General features: G+C 47.7%; 5 protein-coding genes across 5 annotated transcripts; 2 read left to right on the top strand and 3 right to left on the bottom strand.

Annotated features, from left to right (window-relative positions):
- Positions 1–3711: 3711 nt before the first annotated feature.
- LOC1281901 (short coiled-coil protein homolog) lies at positions 3712–5198 on the top strand. The gene is made up of 2 exons (XM_321874.6): positions 3712–4125; positions 4203–5198. The coding sequence occupies exons 1-2, from the start codon at positions 4074–4076 to the stop codon at positions 4544–4546; spliced, it is 396 nt and encodes a 131-aa protein (XP_321874.5). The 5' UTR covers positions 3712–4073; the 3' UTR covers positions 4547–5198.
- Positions 5126–6853, bottom strand: LOC1281902 (probable asparagine--tRNA ligase, mitochondrial). Its single transcript, XM_321875.5, has 2 exons — positions 6652–6853; positions 5126–6549 (listed from the first exon to the last, which is right to left on the bottom strand). Exons 1-2 carry the CDS (start codon positions 6766–6768, stop codon positions 5242–5244), a joined length of 1425 nt encoding a protein of 474 aa, XP_321875.3. The 5' UTR covers positions 6769–6853; the 3' UTR covers positions 5126–5241.
- A 26-nt stretch (positions 6854–6879) lies between these two features.
- Positions 6880–8080, top strand: LOC1281903 (uncharacterized). Its single transcript, XM_321876.6, has 2 exons — positions 6880–7482; positions 7552–8080. The coding sequence occupies exons 1-2, from the start codon at positions 7214–7216 to the stop codon at positions 7877–7879; spliced, it is 597 nt and encodes a 198-aa protein (XP_321876.5). The 5' UTR covers positions 6880–7213; the 3' UTR covers positions 7880–8080.
- LOC1281904 (small ribosomal subunit protein uS19) lies at positions 8013–8720 on the bottom strand. The gene has a single exon (XM_321877.5). It carries the CDS (start codon positions 8536–8538, stop codon positions 8089–8091), a length of 450 nt encoding a protein of 149 aa, XP_321877.2. The 5' UTR covers positions 8539–8720; the 3' UTR covers positions 8013–8088.
- A 4740-nt stretch (positions 8721–13460) lies between these two features.
- On the bottom strand, positions 13461–17818 carry LOC1281905 (importin subunit alpha-3). The gene is made up of 5 exons (XM_321878.5): positions 17284–17818; positions 15336–16217; positions 14916–15242; positions 14652–14828; positions 13461–14571 (listed from the first exon to the last, which is right to left on the bottom strand). The coding sequence occupies exons 1-5, from the start codon at positions 17350–17352 to the stop codon at positions 14470–14472; spliced, it is 1557 nt and encodes a 518-aa protein (XP_321878.4). The 5' UTR covers positions 17353–17818; the 3' UTR covers positions 13461–14469.
- Positions 17819–18042: the final 224 nt, after the last annotated feature.

Raw genomic sequence — 18042 nt, 5'->3', positions numbered from 1 at the left:
ACGGATTAACCGGCGGGCGGCTTAACCGTGCGCATAAATCTGACAGCTGTTCATACGTACGGCGAAAGTTTGCAGCGATAATCAATTGGGTAACCAGTTTCTTGTGCAGCTCGGTAGTATCTAGGGGTATTTTCGAAATCCATTTTTGTTCATGAAAATTTGTTAAACTTACAGTTATTGATTAAAATAATATTCTACTAACGATTAATAGATTGATTCTAGGTGAATTAATAATAAAACTAGTGAATTTCATATGTTTTATATGCGTTCGACATTTCTTGGACCATTATCCGTGCAAATCGATTTACCGGAAACCGTCCGGTCCCGAGCTGCCCGGATAATCGACGCTCTACTGTAAGTAGAAAATGTCAGTTGCGTGGATTCCGAGAATTTTTCGTCAAAGAAAATCATTTAAATATGAATTTGAATCTCGCTGTCCGCGGTTTAAGCTCACCTGACAGAAAAAGAGAATTAAATTTTCAGTCGAGGGGTAGATACAAACACACGGTGGGGTTCCGGCCCAAGATCGGATCCGAAGCCCGTTGTTTTGGGCTGAAAATTAAAAATGGTGGATGGAGCGCCTTCACGGAGAGAATGCGCTCTATTGCATGCCTTTAAAATGCACGAGGCAGAGCGCCAGTGAGTGCCACTGAAAAGAACGCTCGCTCGCGCTGTTTCATTGTATTTTCCTCAGAAATTGAAGAAAATGAAGAAGAAATTGATCGTTAAAATAATTGATTAAATTTAAATGGTTGCGTTCTCAACAGTGCTCCTGCCGAAATCTGCCAATATAATCTGGCCACACTGGTCCGCAGGTCAGGCGAGCTTTTTGGCGGCCACCGTCGCAAAACCGTCGCAAAACGTCAAAACCGGCGTCGCATGTACTGCAAACCGACGTCGCCGGCGAGCGAAACTCGCAACGATTTCGAGGCGATGGCGACGGTCGTTTTTGACGTTTTGCGACGGTCTTTGACCTTTCGAGCCAGCTTTTGCCCTGCGGGCCGGTGTGGCCAGATTATATTGGCAGATTTCGGCAGGAGCATTATTGAGAACGCAAACATTTAACCAAAGTGAGTGTATATATCAGGTGGGCTTATGGTGTTCTTTCTCAAGGTGTATGGATATTAGGAGGTGAAGTGCTTCAGAGCAAATTGACATTTCACGACTTGACATAACAATACTGGGGGCTCCGGTATTAAAATCGGGGAGGGCTGGAGGGGGGTATAGAAAATTGTATGCGATTTGACATAACAATACTCAATGATGGCGCCCGGAAAACGCGCTAACAATTCACCTCCTTAATAAAAACACCTTGTTCTTTCTCACCAATACATCGACACACAATTTGACGGTTTGCTCCATAACAAAATCTAGTATGCCTTGAAGTTTAAACAAAATCTCGCAAAAATTGTATGTGGTTTTCCTCAGGCGTAGCACGAAGAAAGAAGCCAAAAAAACTTACGTGACGGCCAGTTCTTCGATTAAAATGATGATCTGAAGATTACTGGATTGCAACAACACATTTCCCTAGCAAAATCTGATATATAGGAAACGATTATTGAATCCGTTCAGTCAGCGAGCAAGGAGAAGTGTACCAAGCGAACCACATATGAATTTATACTGAAAGTGAGGAATTTATCAGAGTGCCAGTGCATATGTCCTTTGCTCCTGTTCAACAGACCATCGGAATATCTCAAATATTGAGTAAAATTGTGAAAACTTTGGATAAAGTTAGTAGTGAGTCCATAAAAAAATCATCAAAGCATCCAGTTTGTTATGGATCTAACTGTCAAACCAGGGTTTCTTCCTATTTTCGTTTTAGACGTCAAATTTCACTGGATAAGCCCACCTGATATATCAACTCACTTTGCATTTAACCTTTCCCAAGCGCCACAGATTAAGCTTAAACGACTGGAAAATTGAATATCCATAGAAAAAAAATGAAAGCTCCACAGCTTCATTGGTTTGATCAATAGATGGCGTATTACAACTCATAATTATATTGCTATCCTTTTCTAGCAATGTGTTTCGACAAGTTTCATCTTATCATGACCTATATAGCCTTATAACTTTCTGAGCAAAAATCTTTATGAATGGTTTATGAGTGTGGTCAGATACGTGGGTATCAACACCAACGACCATTACTCAAATCTCACTTACTTCAGTACTGGTGGTTTCGGTTGGAGTTTAGTATTTAAACAATCGTATCGCCGTTCGAGTTCTAGCGATGCATAACTTCAATGCGAAACCATACAACAGTACAGAGGGAATGAGAAAGCTCTCCTCCAAGCGATAAAGCTCAACTGGTTGGGGTATCCCACCAACAGAGAGCGCCACCAGCTTTTTCGCTATTTTTAGAATGCATGAGTCGTTTGCCGTCTGCTAAACGAAGTCTTTCTATATTCCGTTTAGGTAGAGAACTTGAGTCGTTTAGAAGCCGTTTAGTGGTCGTTTAGTGGATTTGTGGCACTTGGGTTGTTTCTATGACCAAAAATACACCCCTATCTTCATGACCACCTACCTGGGTAGGTCATACATTTTGTATGAGAAATTGCTCTTTTGCGTGGTAAATTGATCATATCTTCTGTTTTAGTTATTGAAATAACTTCAAATTTTCAGGGAAAATCAAATGACAGCACGTACGATAAAGTTGTATCAAATGAAGCACTGCTGCGGCCCTAAGCGGTCGGGTAGAGCCACGAGAAAAAGAACTTGCCACCACTGAGAAAAATAATGTGCATCTTAGTTCTTCTTTGGCTTAGAATTCCCAGTACAATTTTCACATCGACACTTCAGAAAGACCTTCATTTGTGTAGCCGCTGAACCAAATCTAATCCATATCTTAGATAAAGGATGCATATTCTCGTGAGATGGAACTTTCATTTTGCGCATTAGCCCCCCCCCCCACCCCATCCCACTTCTTTCGAATTACTTTTTTTAAGGGCCGTGTCTGTGCTTCATCGCATGCGATTTTATCGCACGTGCTGTCAGACGCTTTTTCGTATAATATTGCGATTATTTGGATGATATTAATACAGTCTTTCCCCGAGTTACGCGAATAATGCGTTCCGGAGACATTCGCGTAACTCGGATTTTCGCGTAAGTCGAATATCACATGTTACAGCAAAAATATACTTTATTTATCATAATTTTTGATTGAATTTAGTTCATTTATGTAATTTAATACTTATTTGATGCAATTGGTGTAGAAAATTTGGTTATTTATCGGTAATTATTTTTCATTTGACAATTGATGGAGAAAATTGTACTGATTTGACATCTGAACTGTCAAAAATAAAAATTCGCGTAACTCGAATTCGCGTAACTCGAGTGTCGCGTAACTCGGGGAAAGACTGTAATATAACGATTATGAAAAATCAAGTTGAGATTGTTCCTACAAAATACCACACATTTAGTTTGACAGATAAAATCGGATGCGGCGTCCGACGAAATTAAAATTTTTTGATTCCGTCGTACGACGAAATCGCACGTCCGACGTTATCTGTCAAATTCCATATAAAATTTTGACAGGCCTTCCGATAAAATCGCATCCGATGGAGCACAGACACGGGCCTAACTCAGTTAAGTTTTGAGTTTTAACCTACCGAAAACTACCGATAAAATTTTGATGCGCCTACCGAAAACCGCCAAAATAATCTGGCCACACTGCCTTCGGTGAAGCCGCTTGACAGCTGTCAGTGCCCGTCCTACGCAAGCGAAAAGGGGAACTTGGGAAAGATTCGTTGCGTTCGGTAGAAATATATGTGTGTTGATTGTCTCATAAGCGTCTAAATTAATAAAATTATAATAAAAGCTTGAAAAAACCAGACCATGTATTAGTTTGTAAAATGTTTAATTTCCCTTTTTTGCTCAAAAAGGAATTCCACGAAAGCTGTCAAATCCGCCGTACGGTCGTTAGCTGTCAGTGGAACATTATCATCCAACCTGCGCTACGTCCACTTTTCCACTAGCTTCGTTTTGTTTTGGTATTAGAAAGGATCGAAGAAAATTCTTTCCCGTGGTTCTCCAGTTTTCCAGCGTTTCGAAGCAATTTTTCCACCATTGATCTTGCCATGTCACTCAAATCGCAGGACGACATTCCGCTGGCGGATGACGATTTAGAAGGTAATGGACCAGAAACTATCCATCCCCAACACCAAGGCAAATCATTTGTTTTCTCCCATTTCCTTCCCGATGCGCAGTCATCATCAACGATGACGAAAGCTCCAAGTACATGTGCAATGGGCGATCGCTCGACTCGATTGCCAGCTCGTACACGAACGGCAACTCCAGCCCGCAGCAATTCCTGGAAAACGAAAGCCCCGACGCGGACGAGCAGGAGGAGAAGGCCCGTCTCATCGCCCAGGTGCTCGAGCTGCAGAACACGCTGGACGACCTGTCCCAGCGGGTGGACAGCGTGAAGGAGGAGAATCTCAAGCTGCGCTCCGAGAACCAGGTGCTCGGCCAGTACATCGAGAATCTGATGTCCGCCTCGTCGGTGTTCCAGTCGACCACGCCGAACAATGTGCAGAACAAGAAGAAGTAATCGGGCTTGGCGGGGTAGCGCTCCGTTCCCCTCCCAACAAGAAAGCTTCGCTGCTGTGACAAACGCGATCCACTTTGAAGCCAAAGATATTCCACGAGTGCTGCTGTTGCTGTAATCATGTTTGTAGAATGCCAAGACACGCCAACGCCGTACCCAGAGCTGTGGGTCGCTGCATGGGGGATCCGAATCCGGCACCGGCTAGAGCAAGGGACTTTGAATTAATATTTACGCTTTAACCTGCGTTCGAGGGGCTCTTTGGGGGCCATCGACCACATGACCACGCCTTTGCCTAGAACAAACCGTGTACCGGGTGTAGCATTCGACTGTTGTTAGTGTGTTGACTGATGAGCGCCCATTACATTAGGCCTTTTACGTGTTTCTTTTGCATCGTTTACTTACCGACACGCCGGTAAAGTCGCGCAGTGCATTCCGAAGAGGGTGGTAACCTTAAGCTTAAGTTTTTGTTTTTTTAGTAATTCACCCTGGTATTATCCCACTGCGCTCCTCCTCCACTCCCCATGTAACATTAAGAGTGGCAGAAGTTATTTGAACGCTTACAAAATAACACGTCACGATCAATTGGAATACTCCTCTCCACCTGGAACTATATTTATTTCGTACATCAAATAAATTGTAAACTCACAACGCACAACGCCTGGGAGCCTTCCGAGACTAGACTACCACTTGCCACTCCACTACATCACACAGTTGTGTGCCCACCGGGGAAACGGTATCACATCCTTCACGTTGTGAACGTTCAGTAGCCACGCCAGGTATCGCTCGAATCCCATCCCGAAGCCGGCCGTCGTGACGCTTCCGAATTTGCGCAACTCCAAGTACCACTGCAGGACGTCCGCGTTCGGCAGCTTGCGCCGCAAACGATCGTAACTATCCTCACGCACACTGCCGCCCACCAGTTCGCCGACGTGCGGGACGAGCAGATCGAGCGCGTCGACCAGGGAAGGATTTTGCGCATTTTCTCGCATATAGAACGACTTGATTGCCTTCGGCCAGAGACACACAAACACCGGACTCTGGCAGTGCTCGACGAGGAACAGTTCCTGCTCCTTATTAATGCCCTCCTCCCGCCGTACGGGAGACTTCAGTTTCGCCTCGTTCGCCTGCAGTATGTGCATCGCTTCGTCGTACGTTAGCCGGGGGAATGGTTTATCGATCCATCGGAAGCAGTCCTCGAGCTGGCCACCACCGTCCTGGCTGTTCGATTTTCTCACCACGCTTAGGTCTGCCGCACTGCGATCAATTACACTCTTGGTGACGCTTTTCAGCATATCTTCCACCCGGTGCGTTAGCTCGTCCAGCGTGCCCATGAACGCTTCCTCCAGCTCCAGCATGTAGAACTCGGACAGGTGAATGTTGGACTTGCAGTTCTCCGCCCGGAACGTTGGCCCGAACGTGTACACCTTGTCCAAGCCGTGCGCCATCGCTTCCAGGTGCAGCTGGCCGGAAACCGTCAGGAAGGTGGCTCTATCGAAGTAGGCGTGTTCGAGGGGAACGTTTTCCTTCGCCATGCCTTTCAGCAGCTGTTCGTTCAGCGGCTTCACCAGGAACGCTTCGCCGGCACCTTCGCAGTCATTTGACGTTAGCACGGGCGTGTGAATCTGGACAAAACCCCCCCGCTGCAGGTACTCGTTGAACGCGCGCGTTGCCTCGTGCCGCACCCGGAACGTCGATGCCATGGAGTTTACGCGGGAGCGCAAATGCAGATGATTGCGGATGTACTCGGGCGGGTACGATTTCTTGGGGTAGAACGGGTAACCCTCGGTCAGGGGACATTTGCCCACCTCGGTCAGGGTGTCCACGTGCAGCTCAAGCTGGTTCTTTGGCGAGGCTACGAGCACTCCGCACGCATCGACCGAACAGCCGTACGCAGTGTCGATGGCTTTCTCCTTGTTGATCACGAGCTGGAAGTTTTGCGGACCCGAACCGTCATTTATGTCCACGAACAGATTGCCCTTCATGTTTCGGATCGATTTGACCCATCCCTAAAAGCAGAAGAAACAGTCTTAGCGCGCCGGCTCTTGTTGCACAACCTCCCCGATGCGGTTGGTTGTTGGTCCATTCGGTCGATTTTCTCTTCCCCGTACTTTAACGTTCACTTTATTGCCCGGTTTACAGTTGTCCGGCGAAAGATCCTTTATTCGGTAATAGTGGTAACTGCGGGACGAGAATCGCAGGATTGCACGGCAACACAGCAAAGCCATCGGTGGTGTAGTCTGTGTGCTAACTTTTATTTATTATTTGCTGTTTTGAATCAAAATCATGTGTTTTCTCGGAAAACGTCAAGCAGGCGCAGAAATGTCAAAGCAAGTCTTCGGCGAAAATAAATCGTTGCAAAAACCGGTACGCACTGTTCCTGGGCCGGAACTATTTTCCACCCCTACATTCAAAATGTGATTTTCCAAAAAAAAATCAACGAAACATACCGCTGGATAGAGGAGAAGCAGCACCATTGACCATGAGTTTCCAATGTTACCCCCGAAGCTTTTCTTTCGTTCCCCGCAGCCCTGACGGCCCTGACCGCATTGCCGTTGCCATATCGACACAGTTGATTGGGGGTTCCATGGAAACCAACGTGTCCCCGCGGGGGTTTGTTTACGCAGAACCTTAGTCTTGAATTTTCCACCGTCCTAAATAGCCGTTTCGCAAATGCTAACCAAGAAGGAAAAGCTGCTCATCCGTCCGTGGCAGATGCAGCGCTACATTAACCACCGGATCAAGGTGGTAACGGCCATGCCGGCCATCGATTTTCATCCCCCGCCGGAGCGAATCCACATCGCCCAGAAGCTGAAGAAGCAGCAGAAGGAGCTGGAACGCAAGGAGAAGATCGAGCAGGAAAACATTCGCCTACTGCAGCGTCTCGGGGCGATCATGAGCAAGAAGCGGCTGGATAACATCTGGACCTACACCCGACCAAAGTAAGCAATGCCCACCCCAATTCGAAATACAATCTTGATACGATGTTTACGACAATGTTCCTCCCCCAGCTTTCTTCGGCGTGAAAACATCTACCCCATCCGTCCAAAGACTACCCCTTCGGACGCTTCCTCCGGCTATCGTCGAGCATCGTCCGCCAAACCATCGATGGGTGGTGGAAACCTTTCCTCCAACGCCACCGTGTCACCGCTGACGGGCTGGACCAAATCGATCCGCTGCAGTGCCTGCAGTGCGCCGGCCCGTGCGGCCATCCAGCTGAACCAGATCGCCCCGGAGGGTCGCATCCCGTGGGCTCCGCAGCGCAAAACCACCAACCGGAAGTTGCTGCAGGAGGCTGAAACGGAACAGCACGAATGTTGTCGATTCTGCTGCTGCTAGAGTTAGTTGTATCGCATTACTTTCCGAGCACGGACACCACCACCACCACCACCACCCCCTGCGCCCTGTGTGCTGTTGTGTGACCAAATATGTAGCTGCACCACAAAAAGAAAGCAAGAGCGCGTGGAAGAGATTTGTTTACAATCGGGCTTGTATTTTCATCACTCTTTTCCGACGGAAAATAAACACCACACCACCACACTCGCACTTCACTTCAGTGGAATAAAACGGGAGCTGTGGGTAGCACCGATACCGGGGCGACCGTGCTTGACCGGCTTGTAGGTCATCGAGAACTCGCCCAGATAGTGGCCGATCATGTCCGGCCGGATTTCCGTCTGGTTGAACGTCTTGCCGTTGTACACACCGACGGTGGAGCCGACCATCTCCGGCACGATGATCATGTTACGCAGATGCGTCTTCACGCAGGCCGGCTTCTCGTTCGGGGGCGTGTTCTTCTTGGCCAGGCGCAGCTTCTTGATGAGGGCCTGCGGCTTCCTGCGCTGTCCGCGCTTGAAGCGCCGCTTGGCCCGGCTGTGCATCAGCTCCACCAGCGCCTCCTGCTTCATGTCCAGCAGCTGGTCCAGGTCCACGCCGCGGTACGTGAATTTACGGAAGGTACGCTTCTTCTTGGTTCCATCCTCCGGTGCTTGGTCGGCCATGGTTGCGGTTTTGGGATCAATCCACAGATCAGCGGGTCCCAAATTTATCGGAAAATCGCGAGATTTACACGGCGCTACGTCGTCTTGCGAGCAAGAGCGGGTTGAAAAAGAGCATCTGTCAAACGAGCGGATGCAGAACTCACTTCCGTGAGCGCCTCCACGCGTTCTGCGCCTCTGCGTTTCTGCTGAGCGACTGGTGTGCGTTTGTGAACGCGTTTCTTGCTTTTGCTGCATGGGCAGCAAGTAGCTGTTTTGCACAGCTTGCAGCAGTTTAACTTTTCCGTTAAATTATTATTATTGAAAGAAAATTGGAACTACAGTGGAGCGCCGTTTATCCGGGCTTCTCGGGACTTGGCCTCGCCCGGATAAGCGAATAACACGGATAATGAATCAAATGATATATTTTATCACCAATTCCTGGTTATGTTTTGGAAATTTTTCTTATTTTTTGATAAAAATAACCCCGTTTTTACTAACTTCATGTTTTTCCAAAGAGAATATTTAAAATTTGCCATGCATTACAGTGTTTTTGTTATGACAAAGAGCTCTTATAACCGCTTTTTCAAATATCCTCCTCATAACGCAATGTCACTTTTGTATTGAACTGTCATTTCTCAACAGCACGGATAAACGGAAAGCCGGATAAAAGGTACCCGGATAAACGGCGCTCCACTGTACATAATACTTGTACTATGTGTTGGAAATGTACATAATGTTTTAAAGAACTTTTGACACAAAAGTAAAAAACAAAAAAAAACCTGTTTGTATACAATTAACTGAAAATTTTGGATATAACACGACAAATTGTAGGTAGTAGAGTGGTAATCGCACGTGGCACATCAATATGCAATCCACCGAGATTTGACTAAATGGAACACGTGGAGTATAAAATGCTGAAAAAGACAGACTTCAGTAAATTGGTACTCAACTGAATCCAACCCGAATAATTTCCAAATTCTCAAATTCCAAAATTAGCCGCGGTATAGAATTTATACCAACATGCAATATTAATTTTTAGGAATGCATTGGATTGGCCAAATGATCAAAACAGATCAAAGTGCTTCACTTGAACTTCATATCTTCTAGAACGTTTGAGGACATTTCAACAAAACTTTTCGGATAATCCATTGCACGTTTCCTTTCCACACTTACTCACGATTCTTCTTTGGTACAACAACCGTTGTCGATGGTCAAAGCCTACTGCCTACCACTAGAGGGCTTGCCTTTCAGTGACTTACTGAGTCCCCATTCAGGGCTTGAACCCATGACGGGCATGCTGGTAAGTCGTACGAATTGACAACCACCAGACCAGCAGTACCAGCACTAAACTCACCCACGATTGGATCACGGAAACAACTCAGAACAGAAAGTAAACACCCAATTTTAATGATTTGTATCAAGTCAATTCTGTTATTCTTTTCATACCTCACCAAGGACACAGAAATGAAACAAATGTTTAAGCTTACACTTTTCGCTATGGAGTTATCCTGCTTTTCCCTCCGTGTCTCTCTCGCTCTGTGTGTGTGGTTGCAGATGATGTTAACGTCCTGTGAAATACTATTATTTCGAGTCCCTTTTCTGGTTCGTTGATAGAGATAAAAAATAATCTGTTGCTTTCAGCTGTAATGCGTCTGTCTCTGTACGCCGCGGGTAAACGCAGCAGAGTGTTTCTGCTTTTGCTTTTTTTTTTTTACCGTATCAGATTTACACAATTTTTGTTTCTCGATATCCGACATTTCTTTACATTCCAATTCCCAGCCCCCGCCCCACAATTTCTTCCTCCTGGAATAAATGGTACATGTTTGTCCTTCTCCCCCCCTCTCTCTCTCTCTCTACCTTTCTTTTTGTGTAGTTTTTTTGTGTGGCTCTTATGTGTGTATATATAAAGAATTTTTACAGATTTGAATCCCTGCGCGCTGGACAATAAAAGGGAAGGAGTTCGTACGTTCCGTAATCCCTAGTTCCGGTTCCCCGGTGCACCATCATCTTTGTTGTAGTAGAGATAGCAACCCGCAACTCCTCCCCTCCCCCCTCTCATTACCAACTTCCAAATTTGGCAGGTACAGGGGAGGTTGCGCACAGTTTGCTTAAAGGAAGGAGGAGAGAAACAAAAAAACAACGTAATGTGCGCGCCTCCATATAGTAAGCCCTCTTTTCTCGTCTAGAGAGCCCTTCCTCCTCCATCTAAACACGCGGTTTGGCAAGAGGCAAATATTTGTTGTAAAACATCATCATCATGTACATAGGGCGGCTGGCTCCCCGGACACGGCAACAATGTCTCTCGGTGTGCTTCCTCGGTGGACTGGCAATACAAAAAAAAAAAAAAAAACAAGACCACAAATGCCAGATCCAGTGTCCTACGCGGGGTGCCGAGAGTGCACGCTTCCGACGAGCCCTGCCCCCGAATTCATCACTGGCGTATTTTTTTATGCCTTGGCCGTAGGCTGATCTCCACTGCATCTTCACCCTTATTTCTTCCTCCTCTTCTTCTTTTGTTAAAGCTTAAACTGAATGCGGCGCGCTCTGCACACGGTGCAACACCGATCGCCAACAATGCACTTTCGACGCGATCCCGAAAGTGCATCATCATCATCGTCATTGTCATCTCCTCTCAATGCAAAGAGGATTGACAGAGAGTGAGGAAACGCGGGCACATCATGCTCCCGCGAAGAGGGAACCGCTTTCCTATATGGCTCCCGTATCCGCGTAGTAGGTAGTAGGTAGGATTTACCTCAAATCAGACTTTCTGAACCGCTGCTTCGTTTCGGCAACGTATTTTACAGCGCGCATTGTATTAAATGGTATTCTCTTTGCCTCTCTTTCTCTCTCTCTTGTTCCTTCTGTCCTTCTACGTTTGGGAAGGGGAAGAGGGCGGAGGTGCACAGTACCCTTTAAGTGTGCATGCAAAACTCTCGCCCGCTCTTCCACGCGTCCCCCAAAAAGCTCTATATATCGTTCCGTTTAGTTTTTTCTAGTAAGTCGTAGAAAATAAATTACTTTTACACGTGTTGCAATCGCGCGGACCCCCAGCGCATTGCGCTCTACTATATCTGCTGCCGCACCCAAAACCCCCGCTCCTATCAGGGAGGGGTGGTGTGGTGGTGGCCTGCGAGCGTGTGGCATGTGGCAGCGCCGCAGAAACGACGTCAATTAAAAAGAAAAAGATACTATGTTACAAAAATATCAATATGTCTACTAATGCGAGCGCAAAGGCAACAATACGCACCGCATTTTTCCCCCATCGATGCCCCTTGCGTTTTGTCGCTTCTACTCATCGGGCACAAAAGTTGCTTAAAAGGTTTTCGATGAGTAGCAGCAGGTTCCTCATTCTCTCACACCCTACTCCTCCTCCTCCTCCTCCTCCTCCTCCTCACAACAACGACACTTCTAGTAGCAGAAAGTGTTCTCGTGATCACAAAACAACGGAAGCCTCACTTTGATAGTGCTCCATATCATGTTTCTAATAGCTCTACTTTCGCTTTCGCGTTGCCCTTTTGCCCTTTGCGGGTGGTTGGTGAAGTGATTTTCTAAAAGTTTCCTATTTCTCTCACTCTCCTTTACACACAATGCGCTTAATTAATTCACATGGTTTCCCTCACACAGCCCGATCCCGATCGCACACCACACGATCATGATAATGATGGTGATCCTTCTCCTGTCCGACCAACGGCCTTTCAGCGGGTGACAACACGCACGGGTGTACGTACACGCCGCGTTTATTTTATATTTAAAAAAATGCCAGCATTCATTACATTTGCGCCCCACTGTGCCCTGTTTTTACACCTATAACTGACGCACAAACTGTCCGCCGGCTGCGAGCAGTCTGTGTGGCAATGTACATATACATACGCAAACGGACGCGGGGAGGGTTGGAGTACCGCACACAGTGTCCTAGGACAGAGTTCGGTTCACATTTCCCCTCTCCCGGCAATTAATAACACACATAAAAGAGGTGAAAACGAAAAAGTAGTTCATATTCAAATTCAACAGCTACTACACCACACTTCCGGCCGAACATTGCTTTCGACTCCAAAAACAGATAGGAAGGAGGAGATAGTTCTCGTTTGCTTTGCTTTGTTTTGTTTTGTTTTGTATTGTTCTTGCGTCAAGGGATCTATTTACAGCGGTCTGGAAAGCCTCTGATAAGTGGCCGCGCCTTCCACAAAGAATCACAACGATTGCTATCGTGGGCCATTTTAGGTATCTTGCACATAGACGCATCCCAATGCGCACATCTTGTAGCATTGGGTGTTCATGTAGCGTTTAGTTTTGGTTTGCGTGTTTGCGTGGTGTTGTTGTGTTGATGTTGTCCTGCCTTTTGTTTAGTGTTGTTGTACCTTTTTATCCCCAGGATTTGCTCCTATAGCTTCATTCCTCTATAATGTCCTCATTTTTTTGCGGGTAAAACTGAACAGGTGGTTGTGCACGGAGTGTGTCCCCCTTTTTTAAATAGAATCGAATATACGTTCCCGCTAAGAGAGGCTATTTTTCGCATCATGACGATCAGGTGTCACACATAGACCTTAACTTGCCGAACCGACAGATAGATGACGGTTCCTGTCTCTAGATGCCTTTGCCCGATACCCATATACGGTTACCTCCTATGACACAGCGTCGTATGATCTCGTGCTGGAAAATTGTTTAATGATCTGACTCCCTTCCAACCTCACCACTCCCTAGCTCTCTCTCTTTCTGTGCTAACTTCCGGATTCTTAGTAAATATATTAGAAAGATACATTGACATTGCTTCTGGTTTTGTGATACATTCTATCTCTTCGCATTTGTCCTGCTACCATGCTTTAGCGCTAGCGGCGTCGGTGAATAGTGTCCGGCCGCTGCGACGCTACTGCTGTCACAGACTGTGGATCGGTCAGTGGTCGTCGGGTAAGAGGATACGTACGAATAAGTCATCAGTCCTTGAATTCCAATAAATATCGATATTTATGTCGGTTGCAGAGTTCCAGGGTTTTCTGTTAGCCGAACCACACCCCCCAAAGGGTATGTGTGTGGGTGTGTTTGTTTGTTTACAATGAAGTTCACATTCATTGCTTATGCAGCAGATAGTTCTCTCTGGGAGTTAACAATGAATTTTAACGTGAAATTAGTCCAAAACAAAAGTTCTCTATACAAGTACACTATCTATCTTCTGGTTGGCTTGTAACCAGTAACGCACAAGCTGAAGGTTAGGCATATCCTGCTAACCGGACATTTTGATGATGGGATGTTCAATATACTTCGCGGTAGGAAATTAACTAAATACGTCAACGAAATTACGGGTTTTGGTCCTAAATCATAAATCATCCTCTTTTGCGGTGACCCATCATCATCGTCTTCATCATCTCGAGCTACATTACCCTAAAACACGCTCTTGGTTACGAGTGGAGTTACCTTTTCGTAGAAAACACAAATGGAAGTTAACATCGTTGATGATGATCAGCCCGATATCGGGCTGCCGTTCCGACCGCACTAGGACACAGGCTTGTTTATGCAGAGCATTGTACAATCCCTACTGTTTCCACCAAAATCATTTGCTGGTGAAGATGATATTGTCAAAATAAGTGATTACAAGAACAGGACGATTCTCGCTCATTTGTCCCTAACAAAGAATTTCTTTGATGCTGCTGCTGTTTTGCTATTTCTGCTGTTGTTGGGAGATAGCCGAGCAGATTAAAATTTACCATATAAATGCTCCTCTCTTTCTTCTCAGCGATGCTGCAGTCGTGCAAAAGCAAGTCCTAAAAGTTGTGTGTTCGTATTCGGAGTCTGCTGTGACGTACTGGTGGTGTGTCTCTTGCCCGCGGCGAGCGAAACAAACACCACCATAATTGGTTACTGACGTTCGCTAAAGTATCCGTGTCTTGTAGTTTTTCGTGAATCTGATGTGCGATAGCAGAATCCCATTCCCATTCCTTCGTGATTCTGTTCCGTAGCTTAGAAGTTGAACCCGTCGCGGGGAATGTTCGGATTCTGGTTGAACTGGAACGCGTTCTCGTCAGCTGCCGGTCTAAGGTCTTCCAGGACAGCTTCGTCAACCTGTAAACGGACGCCAAACCATACCCACAAGATTGAATTACATTTTCACTCACAAAAGAGCGTCCTCATTCGCTACTTACATCGTCCGAAAAGAACTGCTCAATGATGTCATACGCGAGCTTGTAAATTTCGACATTTTCGTGATTCTGCAAAACTTCAATCTTCGACACACCGTCGCATTCCTCGATCAGATTCGCAACGTGCTCTGCATGTGGGCCGGCCAGTTTCAGCATGTTGTTAATACCATCCAATACAACCTACAAACATGTACACACACCAACGTGCACGCAATAATTAATATGTTCAAAGATTAAATGACTCATTTCGTTCCAGGGTACACATACATTGATCACTTGACAGTCCTGGCACATTAGCAGATCGCAGAACGGCGGCACGGCACCGTCGTTGATCAGCTGCGCCACCTGTTCGCGGTTGCCGCTGATCGTCAGGTTGCTGATCGCCCAGGCTGCCTCCTTCTGCGTATGGAAGTCGCCGTGCTTCAGATTTTCGATCACCTTCGGCAGCAGACCGGCATCGATGACGGCCTGCACCTGCGATTGATTTCCGGCCGTTATGTTCGACAGGAACCATACTGCCTCCTTGCGGATCTTGTCCTTACTGTGCGTCAGCAGTTTGGGGAAGTGCGACAGTGCGTCACAGTTCAGCACGACCTAAGGACAGGGAGACGGATACGTTCAATATAAGTTATCGTGTTGTGAGTGTGACCATTCCAGCCCACCACTATCACTCCACCATTTTGTTACCTGTGTCTGATCGTCCGAGCCGGTGACGATGTTACCGACTGCACGAAGCGCGGCCGTCTGTACCTTAACCTCGACGTGCGATAGCAGCGGGATCAGCTTCGGCACCACGCCGCTGTCGATCACGAGCTGAATCTGCTCGTTGCCCCCGTCGGTCAGATAGCTCAGGGCCCACACCGTGTCGACCAGGATGTTGATGTCCGTGTGATGGATCAGCATGTTCAGCGCCGGCAGAATCTCGAGAATCGTGGCGGCCGGTGGCGGCGGATCCTTGTTGCGGCACAGGTTCACGATCACCCAGGTGACGTTGCGCAGGAAGGGGATCGGAATTTCCGGCTGGATGAAGGACAGCAGCGGCTGCACCACGCCCAGCTTAATCACGTAGTCGCGCAGGCTCGGCCCGTCGCCGATGATGTTGCCCAGGGCCCACACCGCCTGCTCGCACACGTTCGGGGCCGGCGAGTTGAGCAGGCGCAGGAACAGCGGGACGGCCCCGGCCCGCACCACCTGGTTCGTCTGTGCGGCCGTGCCGGATGCGATGTTGGTGAGCGCCCAGGCCGCCTCGAACTGCAGCACCTGGTTGTCGTCCTGCTCGAGACAATTGACTAAGATCGGGAGAATGCCGCTGTCGATGAGATTGTTAATCGGAGGATTGCGGTCCGACGACAACAGGCGACGGGCGGCCTGCACCGCCGCCAGCTGGCCCTCTTTGTCACTGCTGTTGCCGGCCTTCTCGACCAGCTTCTTCAGGTTCGACTGTAGTGTGTAGTCCTCCTCGTCGGTCGATTCTGTGGTCTGAGGAACGTTGCGTCGCTTGAGGATCGTCTCTTCGCGTTTGTTTTTGCGCAGCTCCACCGTAACCTCCGTTCGTCGCCGACGCATTTCCTGCGGAGTTATTGTTGCTAGGTTAGTACTGTTGTTTGCATCCATCACCACTGGTCCCAGGTGTTATTGCTATCCTTGCTTCAACTGGAAGGTGCCCACTGATGGAAAAAAACAAACCCCTGTCTACCAATGGATGCTACGATTGGGCAGGTGTTGTTTCCCCGCCGCAAAAGGTCAACAATGTTCCAAATAACTATGGCACATCATGGCAACAGCCGACCACCATCCAATCCATCCATATCCCAGGATGACCTCGGGGCGCAGCTTTAGAAAATCGCATCGCAGCAGCAGAGAGGTTCGACGCAACTACCATCCAACACAATCGTAAAAATAAACATACACGCATAGCATACGTCCGGCGGCACTACCTCCATCGCCACCTTCCCGCCCCCTCCCTCCCACAACCCAGAATAGCAGTGGCCGGCCCACCACACCATCAAATAATTCACGGCGCAACACACACGTCGCGCTCGCTGGCACATTTATGATTACGCGACCGAGCCGATTCATCATCGCCACGGGGCCGCCGCCGCCGCCGTCGAGAGAGGCAGTCGTGCACACATCCATGTCCGCCGTACCTTTCGCCACACAAAAGAAGGAACCCCACATTGCTCCCCTCCGCACACTCTCTCGTCGCTGTAGCGGATTGACGTTTCAGTACAAAGGAAATCAGCGGGGACGGAAGCGTCGCGGCGGTGTGGCAGCGAGTGGATCAATCGAGGAGGAACGAACTGCAGAACATTCTCGGCCTTATCGTCCACCGTCGGCCTATCATGTCGGCCTTTCAAGCACAAAATTGGCAATCCTCCGGTATCGGCGTCGGAAACAATTCTTCCGGCGGAAAGATCATCTTTCCAAGCGCGCAACCTCGTGTGTGTCGCGCTCTCGATCAGAAACGGAAACGTAATTCACTGACACACAGTAGGCGGGAGCGGGGGGCGGAAGAACGGAGAGCCGAGAGATAATTATTTTCACCATTTTCAACCTGCACACTGCCACCCCGTGGATTGGAACCCGTCCCACTACCTCCCCACCCGCTTATCCCACTACCGGGGCACATACTTACATCCTGGTCCTTTCCTTTGTTTTTAAAACCCTGCATACGGTTTTTCGACTGGGAATCTATCGACGCCATTTTCGTACGGTGAGGCAAAACTTCTGGGAGTTGAACAAAACGTGCTGTGTGCTGTGTGTGCGGCCCTGACTCACACTCTCGCTTGCACTGCCTAGCGCGCACTCTTTCACACTGTCACAATTTTCGCGCTCCCTTCGCTCTCTCTCGCTCTCGCTCGAGCTCTCGGCACCGACGGGCAGCAATGGGAAACTGCGAAATCCGAATGGCAGATGGCGAGGTACGAACGCGTGTGCCGTGCTGAACGCGGTTCGCGTTAAACGGCTTTCGATGCTGAGCGTGCTCGTCAGCGCACGGAAACACTTGCGGCTGCACAGTCTGCAGGATTCGTCACGAAATATGCACGATTTGCTTTTCACCTGGCTTGGAGCAAAAACCTTGCCTGCTCGCACAATATTTGATGGGAAGTAATCAAGGTGTATAAATAGAGGGCAGGTTGTATCGCAATGGGGTATTTTGACAGTTGGTTTATTTGACGTGTGAAGGTGCGAACGCTGTCATGTTGTTTCTCATCGTTTTTTTTTTGTTTATTCAATAATGGTGGTTTAATTTAAAGAATTTGATGAAAACTCATTTATTTACTTTCTTTTAAACACAACATTCAAGGAAGGAACTTTGCAAAGTCTCATTTTGAAAGTGTTAATCAATGCACCTTGATGATGATTGCAATACATTTCTCTGTCATTTGGAAAC

Source organism: Anopheles gambiae, chromosome 2, assembly GCF_943734735.2.
Source record: "Anopheles gambiae chromosome 2, idAnoGambNW_F1_1, whole genome shotgun sequence".
Lineage (NCBI taxonomy): Eukaryota > Metazoa > Arthropoda > Insecta > Diptera > Culicidae > Anopheles > Anopheles gambiae.
Note: the sequence above shows the minus strand (reverse complement) of the source record. Positions and strands in the feature narration are given on the sequence as shown.

Excerpts from the sequence above, each read along its gene's own strand:
- LOC1281901 (XM_321874.6), top strand. The coding sequence starts at position 4,074 with ATGTCACTCAAATCGCAGGACGACATTCCGCTGGCGGATGACGATTTA. Across the intron at positions 4,126-4,202 it reads GGCGGATGACGATTTAGAAG|TCATCATCAACGATGACGAA; the intron begins GTAATGGACCAG and ends CCCGATGCGCAG.
- LOC1281902 (XM_321875.5), bottom strand. The coding sequence starts at position 6,768 with ATGGCTTTGCTGTGTTGCCGTGCAATCCTGCGATTCTCGTCCCGCAGT. Across the intron at positions 6,550-6,651 it reads GCAATAAAGTGAACGTTAAA|GGATGGGTCAAATCGATCCG; the intron begins GTACGGGGAAGA and ends TTCTGCTTTTAG.
- LOC1281903 (XM_321876.6), top strand. The coding sequence starts at position 7,214 with ATGCTAACCAAGAAGGAAAAGCTGCTCATCCGTCCGTGGCAGATGCAG. Across the intron at positions 7,483-7,551 it reads TGGACCTACACCCGACCAAA|CTTTCTTCGGCGTGAAAACA; the intron begins GTAAGCAATGCC and ends TTCCTCCCCCAG.
- LOC1281904 (XM_321877.5), bottom strand. The coding sequence starts at position 8,538 with ATGGCCGACCAAGCACCGGAGGATGGAACCAAGAAGAAGCGTACCTTC.
- LOC1281905 (XM_321878.5), bottom strand. The coding sequence starts at position 17,352 with ATGGCGTCGATAGATTCCCAGTCGAAAAACCGTATGCAGGGTTTTAAA. Across the intron at positions 16,218-17,283 it reads ACAAAGGAAAGGACCAGGAT|GAAATGCGTCGGCGACGAAC; the intron begins GTAAGTATGTGC and ends ATAACTCCGCAG. Across the intron at positions 15,243-15,335 it reads GCTCGGACGATCAGACACAG|GTCGTGCTGAACTGTGACGC; the intron begins GTAACAAAATGG and ends CCCTGTCCTTAG.